Source organism: Zalophus californianus, chromosome 16, assembly GCF_009762305.2.
Source record: "Zalophus californianus isolate mZalCal1 chromosome 16, mZalCal1.pri.v2, whole genome shotgun sequence".
Lineage (NCBI taxonomy): Eukaryota > Metazoa > Chordata > Mammalia > Carnivora > Otariidae > Zalophus > Zalophus californianus.
Genome location: NC_045610.1, coordinates 9,311,429 through 9,324,328, shown reverse-complemented (window position 1 = coordinate 9,324,328; position 12,900 = coordinate 9,311,429). Strand labels below are relative to the sequence as shown.

At 39.4% G+C, this 12,900-nt stretch overlaps 1 protein-coding gene across 1 annotated transcript in view; it reads left to right on the top strand.

The window, feature by feature from the left end:
• Nucleotides 1-2,752: 2,752 nt before the first annotated feature.
• The window catches only part of TEKT3 (tektin 3), a 46,355-nt gene continuing 36,207 nt past the window's right edge, over nt 2,753-12,900 (top strand). The window contains exons 1-2 of the mRNA XM_027626301.2: nt 2,753-2,883; nt 11,900-12,507. Of these exons, the coding sequence (XP_027482102.2) occupies nt 11,929-12,507 (579 nt within the window). The 5' untranslated portion in view covers nt 2,753-2,883; nt 11,900-11,928. The remainder of the gene's footprint in view (nt 2,884-11,899; nt 12,508-12,900) is intronic.

The following is a 12,900-nucleotide window of genomic DNA, read 5'->3' as shown; positions in this document are numbered from 1 at the left end:
AGGCACGGAGGAAGCAGGCTGTGCGCATGAGTCAGCCCCGCGCATGGAACTGGTGGGTGGGGGTCGGGGGCCGAAGATGGATAGGCCCACCCTGGCTTCTTATGAGGAAGTCTAGCTGGGAAGGGGCTGAGAGCATCCTGGATAAGGAATGATGGAAGCCCCAGAGAGACCGGAGAGGAGGTTTGGTGATATAGCGCAGAGGAATGAAAATAGAGCACATACAAATGTATGGAAGTGAGAGGGGAAATATGGCCTCAAGCAGCCCTGAGGCAAAATTGTAAAAGAGGCAAACCCTGCTTTATTGCTTCTCTACTTCCATACATTTGATGATCTCCTATCCCGCCAATCATCACAGATTCACTCCTTCCTTTAACAAACATCGATCGTGCACCTGCTTTGCAGCAAGTACCAAGCCAGGTCCGGCAGATACAGAGATGGACAGAAACAGACTCATCCCTGAACTCATGAAGCTGCTGACAAACGTGAGGCTGATTAGCTGAATGTACATTGTTTTGCTATATTCTCTTTATAAACAGGCACAAATAAGCATTGTAGGGGCTCTCCATTGTAAAATAAAGCTGAGGGGGGAGACAACTAACCTCTTCATTCTGTCAAAGACTCGATGATCACATAACAATTTTAGGGGGAGGGCATCTGGATTATTTTTTAAAAAATCATTCAATTCTTTCTGTGGAGACCAGAGCTGACCAGTGTAACCGGAAATTTTCATCAGAAGGTTTTAAAATTTCACTGGCTCCATGTATGATTCAAAGGACCAAATTCTGCTATAATTTCACTTGTTTTAGATCAGACATTGAATGAATTTGATATTCAATTAGCGGTGATATTAGGCATTTTAACACCTGCCAAGCACAAAGACTGTGTGTCATCTTTAACAGGCAGTTAAATATGTTCTAGGACTGTTGCAGGCCTTTTGGCTGGTAGTATTTACAGGTAGGGTCCCCCCTCCCCAATTGAAGCATAGTTGACATACGGTGTTATGTTAGTTTCAGGTGTATAACATAGCAAATGGACAATTATATATTATGCAATGTTCACCATGAAAAGTGTAGGTACCACCTGTCATCCTACCAAGTTACTATGATATGTAGCGTATACATTCCCTATGCCCTACTTTTCATTCCTGTGACTTATTTTGGATCTGGAAGATTATACCTCTGAATCCACTTCACATATTTTGCCCATTTCCCTACCCCCTCTCTTCTGGCGACCACCAGTCTGTTCTCTGCATTTATGAGTCTGTTTCTGTTTTTGTTTGTTTGTTTGGAAGTAAGTCAGACAGAGAAAGATGAATGCCGTATGACTTCACTTACTTGTGAAATCTAAAAACCAGAACAAATGAACCGGTACCATTTTAGGCCCATGGTAGCATTTACCAAGTCTACAGCCTACAGGCCCATCCAGAATTCTGAGAATTAATACAAAATATAAACTCTGCATGAGAAAAAGTAATTTTAAAAAAGGTATCTGAAGGTAAAATATTTGTGAGGCCAGAAATAGAAAAAGTTGCTGGTAAGGCACATAGGACAACAGAAAGACAGGATTGGGGAGCCCTGGTGCCCTGGTGGGGTCTGGGAGCCTAGACTTGGCCGTTCAGTCCTGTGGCCAGGCTAACGAACAGCTTCTGATTATCGGATGTTGTCTGTAGTTTTCCTGCTTGGGGTACATATTCTGGGCTTGTCTCCATTGTCAGAGGTGCTTGTTGCTTAATATAAACCCTGTGGTGGCACCCCCCCCCACCCCTGCTTTTCTAGTTCAGGTTCCTATGAGTTCAGTTAATGTGAGTTAGCCTCTAATAAACTTGGAAAGGAGACGGAACCACTTTTCTGAATTGGCAAAGCTGAGGTCCCTCACCTTTAGTCATCTCACTAAGGTCTGTTAAGATGCCAGCCTGATGGTGCCTTATCCTGGCAGCAAGTCTCCCGCTGTTACCCTTTGGTGGAGTGTCACACAGGGGTTCCCAGACCAACCAAGACTGATTAACTGAGGGCTGTATTTTCTTTAGCGCTAATAGTAACTCCATGGCCTCACTGTTCACCCATTAAGACTGTTGCCTTGTGGAAAGAACGCCTTGAAGCCGGACAGATCAGAGTTTTAGTAGTAATTCTGCCACTTACTGTTTGGGTGACCTTGCCTATGTCAATTACCTTCTCCAAGCTTGAATTTTTTCGTGTAAAATGTAAATTCCTACCACACGGTTGTAAGGAAGTTGCAAGGGTGAACAGTGATGTATGGGTGACAGGTGACCCAGCCTCTGGATGAACTACTGGAGGCTACTGTTTACGGAAATACTAGCTAAAGAGAGGGGGGGGAACCCCAAATCTTTTCCTTAGAAAGTGAGGAAGGAAGGGACGAGCACTAGATAATGCCCCCCACGGGAGAAGCCCGACTGGGCGGAAGACAGGTGTAAATGTGGAGGCTTGCCCGCGTCCTGCACCTACAATGGGCCACCAAGCCCTCTGCCGCGGAAGAGTTTCCATTCAGGTGCCGCAGGAGCGGCGGGGCTATCACCGCGGCCTCTCCCTTGGGTTGCGCTTCACCCCGTCACCTCGGCGACGGAGCAGGTCTCCTCGGGAGCCGTGGTTACTAGGCGCGAGAGCGTCCATGGCAACCGCCCGCCGCAGGGTTTCCCTCTGTTCCTCCTGCTCCCGCCTCCCGCCTTTCCTCCCACGGGCCAATCGGCTCCCGGGGAGCCGGCGGAGGCTGCCGTTGAGTGGTCCGCGGGCGGTGACGTCACAGGTGGGGAAGGCGGGGTCAGGCCCAGACCGGTCAGGGTCCCAGCCGTCAAGGGCGGTAGGTGGGGGGGTTGCCACCCTTCCCGCTCACCGCCCCTTCCCCGCCCCTCGCCCGTAGCCGCTGCAGGTGAGTGGTCTGGTCGGCTCCTGCCTGCCGCTGGGACGACCCCTACCGCGTCCCCTTCCCCAGTAAGGCCCCAACGTCTGACCTCAGAATTCGGGGTGAAGTCGTGGAAACCCTGGAATTCCTCTCCCCAATCTGCCCTTCCCTGCTCCCACCCTTCAGAATAGAAACCCTACAGACCCACTGGTACCCGCTACCCGACCCCCCCACCCCATGCCTTTGTAACTGACATTTCTGATGCTTTTCAAGGATTGAGAGGTTATTTCCAAATGGGGAATCAGCAAAGGGGAGTCCGACCCCCCGACCCTGTGCTCCCTGGTGTAATTTCTTATACCAGTTAGCAGTGCTGTGCTCTTCCCCGGTAGCGCTGTGTCCGTCCGGCTTCGTCCGCCGGGTTTTCAAGTGCCGTCAAGGGGAGGGCAGTCCAACCACCTGGCTGCTCAGAGAGTTTCCGAGACTCTGAGCAGGGCCGGTGTTCTCTCAAGGCCTGTGGCCATTTCTGTTCCGCTCTGACTCTGAAGCTCTTAACTTGTGTTTTGACCTTTTAGACCAAGCCCCTTTATGTTTTCTCCCTGGATGCTTATGATGGTGTAGATAAATATTTTAGGAATGGGTAATATTAGTTGTTTGGCCACCGTGAAAAAAGCAAGCAAATTGTTTCACTAATGGGCAAAGTGTTTCGAGGTTTCTGATAAAATATTCTACTCTTTTCTTTTTGAAGTGAAATATTTTACTCAATAAGTAGAGGGTTCAAGCATCCATGCACTCATGCCTCACTTCAAACGAACAAGCCAACAACGTTACCGTCGTGGATGAGACCTCCCTCCTATGTACCCCTTGGGAATCCCATTCCCCTTCTGGTTTCCCAGCTGTACCTATCTACCAGAATTTAGTGTTTACTTACATTCTGTATATTTGTGTACCTTTTCTACTTGTGTATTTGTCGAAAAACGAACATATAGTGTTATTTTTAAAGTTTATATAATGTTATCGTGCTCTAGGTCACTCATTTTAACTGCTGTGTGATAATGCTTGTATGAACTTACCACAAATGATGTATGCCTACTCTTGTTGATAGACTTTTAGACTGTTTCCTTTTAAAAATTGCTAGAAACATTCTTGTACATTCTTGGGTACATACTTGACTTTCTCTAGGTCTATCAAAAAGTTGAATTGCTGAGTCATGGGGAATGTGCTTTTTCAACTTTGCTAGATACTGCCACATAGCTCTCCAAGGTATATTAATTTATATTTCCACTCTCAGAGAAGAGAGTTCCGTATTGAACATTTTTTTAAAGAAAGAGATTAACTTTTCCTGCATTCGCATTTAATATATGCATAAAGAGAAATTGCTTAAGTGTTGAAATCTGATATAATTTTTAAAAAATCTGCTGCCCATTAATGTAGTGGGAGCAGGGTTTTATTTTTGCCCCAGTTTGAAACTGTGAGTAGTTAGATGGATATGACCAAAGGAGCTAAGGGGCATTGTATGTGATCGTTTCAAGCCTGTCCTTGTCACTGATCTGAGGCACCGTGTGAAGCAAGTCATGGAAATCTGTACTTGTCATGTCTTCTGCAGAAAATGATCCACAGGTTTTTATACCTTAAAATATTTATGATTTTAGAGCCTTGCCTAAATATGCTAATAAAATATGTTTATCCAACTTGAGGTCATCTTTGGGATTGTAAGTGGAGCTTCCCAGTACCTACAGTCTTTGTGTTATTGATTATATTTTTAGCATGTTAATATTTATAGAAGACAATTATAGCATTTTCTTCCCAGTAGGTAAATAACTATTGACTTCACATTAAATAAATACAGTCAAACACTGTATTTGACTTCAATTCTTAAAATGTTTTTTGGTCATGCCTAAAAGTATAATAAAAAAACGATTGCATAATTTAGGGTATGAATTTTTCCACAGCTATTTTCAGTCATTTTTCCAAAGAATTTGTTGCAAACAGGAGACATTTATAGCATCAGTTAATGATCTTAGTATGTGCTGCACGAGCCCTGTTAAGATGTGACTGAGTTAGAATTTAGAGAATGATTTAAATGTTGTAAAAGGCACTTCATCAAATAAACCATAGGCTTTAAAAAAAAACTCCTCCTTAAAATTTGAACAAACCCATTTAGGCATGAAGTTTTCTTTGAGGAAAGATTTTAAACTATAGATTCAATTCTTTTAACTACCATAGGGCTATTCAGATGATCAATTTCTTCTTTAGTCAGTTTTGGGTATTTGTGTTTTTAAAGTATTTTGTACATTTCACCTCTGTTGTCAAATTTCTTGGCATAAAGTTGTTAGTAACATTGCTTTATTAACTGTCTAATGTTTGCGGGGTCTGTGTCAATATCTCTTTTTCATTACAGATATTAGTAATTTGTCTCCTCTCTTTTTATCTTGATCAGTTTGGTGAGAGGTCTACCAATTTTATTGTTAGAGTTTCACTGCCTTTTTCCCCCCCGTTTGTCCATTTTCTATTTCATTGACTTTTCTCTTTTTATTATTTCTTTCCTTCTACTTTGGCCTTACTTTGCTTCCCTTACTTTATTAAGAATGAAGTGGAGATCATTGATTTTATTTTATCTTTAATTTTTTAAAAGATTTTATTTATTTATTTGAGAGAGAGCAGAGAGAGAGCACAAGTGGGGGTGGTGGGGCAGAGGGAGAAGGAGAAGCAGACTCCCCCCAGAGCAGGGAGCCCAATGTGGGGCTCAATCCCAGGACCCCGGGATCATGACCTGAGCTGAAGGCAGACGCTTCACAGACTGAGCCACCCAGGTGCCCTGAGATAATTGATTTTAGCTAATTTTTATTTTTTGTATAAGCATTGAAAGCTATATACTTCTGCCTAAACACTATTTTAGCTGCATCTCACAATTTTGATATGCTCTGTTTTTATTCTCCTTCAGTTCCAAATATTTTCTAATTTCCCATGTGACTTCTTCATTGACCTAGAGGATATTTAGAAGTGTGTTGTTTAGGGGTGCCTGGGTGGCTCAGTCAGTTGAGCATTCTACTCTTGATGTCCGCTCAGGTCTTGATCTCAGGGTCATGAGTTAAAGCCTCTCATTGGACTCCATGCTGGGCGTGGAGCCTGCTTAGAAAAAAAAAAGTGTGTTGCTTAATTTCCTACTATTTGAGAATTTCCCAAATATCTTTCTATTATTGATTTCTAATTTAGTTCAATGTGGTCAGGGAACATATTCTGTATCATTTAAGTATTTTATGTTTATTGAGAACTTGTTTAAGGGTCAGTATATGGTCTACCTTGGTGAATATTCTCTGTGTAGTTGGAAATTGTATGTAATTGCTGTTTAAAAATATTTTTCTTTCAGTTTTATTGAGATAAATTGACACATAACACTGTGTAAGTTTAAGGTATACAGCATAATGTCTTTACATATATTGTGAAATGGGTACCGCAATAAGTTTAGTTAACATCTGTCATCTCATATAGATACAAAAGAATCTGCTATTTTGAGTGGTGTGTTCTATAGATGTAAATTAGGTCCCGTATTGTTCAAATAGCCTATTTATTAACCAATTTTCTATTTGTTCTAACAATTACTGACAGGGGAATGTTGAAATATCTGCTATAGCTGTGGATCTATTTCTCATTTTAGTTCTGCCAGTTTTTGCTTTATGTGTTTAAAATTCTACTGGTGGTTACATAGACATTGAAGATCATTATATCTCCTTGATTAATCCTTTTATCCTTGTTTCTCTCTTTATTTGTGATAGTATTTATTGTCCTGAAGTCTGCTTGGTTTGTTATTAATATAGCCACTTCAATATTCTTTTGATTTGTATTTACATGGTGTACCATTTTCCATACTTTTATTTTTAACTTATCTATGTTTTATATTTAAAATGGGTTTTTTTGAGACAGCATGTAGTTCAATATTGCTTTATAAAAACCAGCTTAAGAACCTGTGCTTTCTAATTTGACTGTTTAAACCATTTATTATAAATATAATTAACAATGTGTTTGGTTTGTGTCTACCATCTTGCTACTTGCTTCCTCTGTCTTACTTTTGTCTCTTTTCTCTTGGATTAAATATGTGTCTTTGTCAGTCTTCTATTCCCCCTTAGCTGATTAGCTTTAATTCTGTTTTATTTCTTTTTTAGAAGATGTTCCAGGTCAGTGGTTCAAAATAATTTTGGTCTCAGGACCCCTTTGTACTCAAACAACCTCATGTTGAGGATCTCAAAGAGCTTTAGTTTATGTGGATTGCATCCATTAATATTTATTATATTAGAAATTAAAATTGAACAGTTAAAAATATAAATTCTTTTAAAAATAAGCATTACAATCCATTATATAGTAACATAAATAAAATGTTTTATTAAAAAGCTATGTTCTTAAAACAAAAAATATCTAGTGAGAAGAGTAGCCTCATTTTACATATGTGGTAAAGTTCTTTGATTTCTGTCTTAGCAGCTGGGTTCTCCTATCTGCTGTATTTAGTCTATTGTGATATCACATATCATGTCACCTCTGGAAAACTCCATTGTAAATCTGTGAGAGAATTAGAGTGAAAAAGGAAAATAGCACCTGAGCATTTACTGTGAAAATAATTTTGACCTTGTCACCCCTGAGAAAGTTTAGTACAAGTCTGTGGGTTCTGGGTCATATCTTGAGAACTGATGCTCTGAAGTTTACAATATGCATTTTTAAACTTGTTGCAGTATATGTTTAAACAGTATTATTCCATTTTAGTTATGACCCTTAGAATAATACATTTCCGTTTCAGCTCTCCAACATTTGTGCTATTATGACCACATAATTTACTTCTATTTTTACTATAAACTCCACAATAATTTTTTATTATTTCACTTTACACAACCGTCTTTTAAAGAAATCTAAAAATTAGAAAAGAGTATTTTTTATATTAGCACACATACCCTTTCTGGCACTTTATTTCTTTGTGTAGGTCCAAGTCTCCATCTGGTACAATTTCTTTTTGCCTGAAGAATTTCTTTTAACAATTCTTTTAGCACAGTTCTGCTGCTGCTGAATAATCTTGGCTTTTATTTTTATGAAAAAATTTTATTCCACCTTCGTCTTTGAAGGATACTTTCACTGGATATACAATTCTGGGCTTACATTTTTCCCCCCAGCCATTTAAAGATGTTGTTTGATTGTCTTCTGGCATGCATAGATTTTTGACAAGAATTCTGCACTAATTCTTACCATTGTTCCTTTCTATGTAATATGTCTTTTTTCTCTTTATTGCTGATTTTCAGCAATTTGATTATGATGATCCTTGAGGTGATATTGGTGGTAGTGTGTGGGTATGGGTGTGTGCTTATCCTCTTGGAGTGTTTGGAGCTTCTTAGACCCAAGGATTTATAGTTTTCATCAAATTTGGAAAATATGCAGACATTATTCAAATATTTTATCTCCCTCTCCTTTCTATATGACACTCCAAATATGTGATGTTTGTTACTTGATATTGTGCCTATATTACTGAGGATTTTCTCCTTTTTTTTTTTTTTCAGTTAGAGAAAGTCTGTGCTTTGGTTTGTTTAGATTTTCACTCACTAATCGTTATTTCTCCAGTGTCTACTCTGCTGTTAATCCCATCTAGTGAAATTGTTCAAGTATATACTGTATAAGTGTATGTTGTATGTTTTATTCCTATTTGGTTCTTTTTTAAAGATTCTGTTCTTGTTTTATGTTCATTATGTTCTTGTTTTCCTTTAAATACTTGTATATCGTTTGTTTGTTCTATCAAATCTTTCCTGTTGACTGATTTTTTTCCTAATTGTGTGTCACATTTTTTTCTGCCGCTTGGCATGTCTGGTAATTTTCACTGGATGCTGGATATTGTGATAGTACATATTTGAATGTCTTGATGTTGTCAGGCAATTAAATTACTTGTGGATTAATTGTATCTCTTTGTGCCTCTTTTTAAGCTTTGCTGGAATGAATCTTTAGTACTTTCACTCCAGAGATAGGTCAGCCTCATCTCTAATGTGTGACTTCTCTGGGGTCTCCACAGAATGCTCTAGGGGATCACCAACAACTCTCCACTCTGGGCTGAGTTCAAAATGTCTCCCCATCTTCTGTGAGCTCTAGAAATTGTTCAGCTGACAACCCTGCCATCATTCTTTGCCAAAGTTCATGCAGTGTCCCTTGATGTATGTGCATCCTGTTGCTTAGCAAAGACACAAGTGGACCCCTATATAGACTTCGGGAGCTCTTTTTCTACATAGCTTGCATTATTCTGGAATCCTACCTCACAACTTCCAGCTGTCTCAGCTTCCCAAAATTCTAATCTCCTCCTCAACTCACAAAGTTGCCAGGATCTGTTCAGTTTTCATCTGTTTTTCCCGTAATCTGGAAATTGCCTCCAGGCAGAATGCCAGGACAATCAGGGGGCTTGCCTTACTTGTTTCTCTTTTCTCAGAGATCAGAGTCTTGTGCTCCCTATTGTCCAAAACAGGTGTTTCATATATTTTGTCTAGTGGTGTTGTTTTTGTTTTTGTTTTTTTAAAGATTTTATTTATATATTTGACAGAGAGAGAGAGACAGCCAGAGAGGGAACACAAGCAGGCGGAGTGGGAGAGGGAGAAGCAGTCCTCCCGCAGAGCAGGGAGCCTGATGCGGGGCTCGATCCCAGGGCCCTGGGATCATGGTCTGAGCCGAAGGCAGACGCTTAACGACGGAGCCACCCAGGCGCCCCTTGTCTAGTGTTTTAGATGTAAGAATCTAAGTCTAGTTTTTATTACTCTATCAGGGTTGGAATCAGAAGTCTATTTTGAATTTTTAAGTATTTCTTAGGCCATGACACTCTCAGTTTCCTTGACCAATAATGACCCAGAATATAAGATGTTGCCATGCTACTGTCTTTTAATGAGTTTTCCTGAATGACTTATAAGATGGCTGGCTGGAGCTAGAACTTCCATTGTGTAATTGCATAGAATAGTGTGTCTTGTGTAGAATATTGTGTTTCCATGTGAAACTTACTGCCACACATGAGGACCTCTACATCTGTCAACTTTAAACAATGGAGCTTTATGCTTCAGATTCCAGATTTTAAATTATATCCCATCCCTCATTAAAAAACATATCATTGGAAAGTTTTGTAAACTATATTGAATTTCTCAATCCGTATGTCTCTGGCTTAAGAACCTCTGCATTTCACAAATCACCACTCATAGTAGATGACTCATGGTTTGAAAAACATGGGTTTAGATGCCTCAAGACTTCAACATAATAGGTGTTGGGTAAACATATGTGGTAATTCTACACTTGGAATTCCTTGGTTGAAGGACCAAGTAAGTCGCTAGCTTTTATTGTCAAGAATTAAGAAAATCCAAGTAAGAGTGGCCCAAAGCCCACTTGAGGTTTCTTGCTGAAAGAAAACTGACAAGATTATTTCTAGATTTGGCCAGAGAAGACGTTAGAACTGAGAGTAGCCATGAGGACCCTAAGGCCTCAAGTTGCTTTGAATTTTCTTTTTTGAAAAACATTGTTTAACTTCCAAACTGAGGGGAAGAACTGCAAGTGATTATTAAGGTTTCTTTTTCACCACCATACTCATAAGCTTGGCCAGTACAAGGTATCTGGGCACTGAGGGAGGGAAGAATTAGGAAAAGGTCAGGGAGCTAGGGTTGTGTGGGCCACCACCATGGCATGGGCAGCTGTTTCATCACATGTGGAATGAGTGTGTTTCAATTTGACCACAATTCTACAAATAGATTATTTTGTGGTTTGGGGACCAAAGGCCTCAAGACATAGCTATTTAAATAATCATCGAATGGTTTCCTTTTTCCTGAGATGGTTATAGAATTGGATCTGATTTATTTTTCCTTTTCAGTAAATGGGTCCATAGCCATTAACCCCCAAACAGAATGATGTTTACATGCTGAAAAGTATGTCACTGGCTGTGGCATCTTGACTTTCTGGGCTAATAATAACCAAAAATTCTAGACAATAGAATACTTTTCAACTGGTAAAAAGAATGAAGTGAATCTATATGTTCTAACAGGGGGAGAGTCAGAAATAGTTTTAAAAATGTGTGTTCTAAATAATACATATAATGATTAAGATAATTCAATATTTGTATTTAAAAAGCTCTGTTCATATGTATAAATTGTATATAAGTATTTTTAAGGTAGCTTTAAAAATGATACATTTGTTGGTATATAATAGGAAAATCTGGAAAGAAACAACTATTAATGAACTATTCAATGTTCAAAGTGTTCCCTTTTGGGGGAGGGATGGATATTTATCTTTTATTTTATATACTCTTTTGAATAGTAGTTTAAAAAGCTCACATTTATTGAACATTTATTTTGAGCCCAGAACTGTGATAAGCATTCCAAATGCTTAGCATTGTCTTGCTTACCTTCATAACTGCTCTAGAGTGTCTATATTGGAGGTACCTAGAGGTGGCAAGTTGCCAAGAGAAGGGAGCCAGGTATGTGCCTTGAGCTATGTTTGCATACCAAGCACACTGTTGTTATCCAGGTTTTGTGCTCATTTAGGATGACTTGGTAGGGGAAATGCTGCCAAGTAACATCTTGCTGTTAATACCTCTCATAATAATCCAGAGAAGTAAGTACTATTATTATTCCCAATTTGGAGATGAGGAAATTGAGGCACGGATAGCTTAAGTAATTTGCCCAGTGCCTCACAGCTAGTAAATAGCAGAGTGAAGATTTGAGTCCCTGTTAAAATGCATACTTTAGGCTCTTAATTTGGATTTGTTACAAGATAATAATAACTTAAGTTTAAATCATAATTTAAAAAAAATTTCAGAAATTCAAGGGGCCAATCCAAAAAAAGAGTAGTTTTTAGTATATTCTAGAAACAGAGATGGGAAAAAAATATTTTTGGAACATATTATCACTGGTAAGGGTGGATGTCAAATTAGAACAAATACCTGATATGTTAGGGAGTACTGCTACTAAAAGTCAGATGTGGCTTTTATTTGTAAATTTTCACCAAAGATTAATTTATGTGACTGTCTGTTTTTACATCCTCCCCGCCTTTTAAACAGGAGAGATTTACAAATAGTGTTTGAGCATCATGGAGCCTTTAGGTTCTACGTTAACGGCAACTTATGCCCACCCTAGACCAACACCAACCAACTTTCTACCAGCCATCAGTACTATGGCATCAAGCTATAGGGACCGCTTCCCCCACTACAATTTAACCCATACCTTGAGCCTTCCTTGGAGACCAAGTACATACTACAAAGTAGCCTCCAACTTGCCGACCTTGGGTCCGTACTGCACCAGATCTCAGAAGGTGTGCGAGAGTACCATGCTTCCCTTTGTTTCCAATAGAACCACTCTCTTCACAAGGTATACTCCTGATGATTGGTACAGGTCCAATTTAACCAACTATCTAGAATCCAACACTTCCCGACATAATTCAGAGAGACTAAGGGTAGATACATCTCGCCTGATTCAAGACAAATATCAGCAAACAAGAAAAACTCAAGCAGACTCCACCCAAAATTTGGGAGAACGAGTCAATGACATAGGATTTTGGAAATCTGAAATCACTCATGAGTTGGATGCAATGATTGGAGAGACAAATGAACACACTGATGTTAAGAAAAAATTGGAGAGGGCTTTGATGGAGACAGAAGCCCCTCTTCAGGTAAATATAAGCCCTTATAATAAAAGACACTACATATATGTATGTTTATAATCCACTAGTTGAATTACTGTGGTCATTCTCTGTCAAATTACGCTTCACTTCACCTATAGAGGCCAACCTCCTATCAGTCCATCTATAACTACTTTTAGTAGTTGCTAAAACCATGACCAGTTTTACACATCCTACAGAACAACCTTTTAAGTAGAATGAATTCTGAATGCAAAGCAAAGGAGGTTAAGTAGAGACACCCTTAGGGTCCACGGTGTTTTATGGTAAGAATGCCATCTTCCCATTTATTAAAAAGGCTGCCTGGGTGTTGCTGTCCTTGGATTATTGTATATAATATTTGAAGGGAAAAAGTCCTATTCTTTTAATCTGTGTCATGAAATGCCT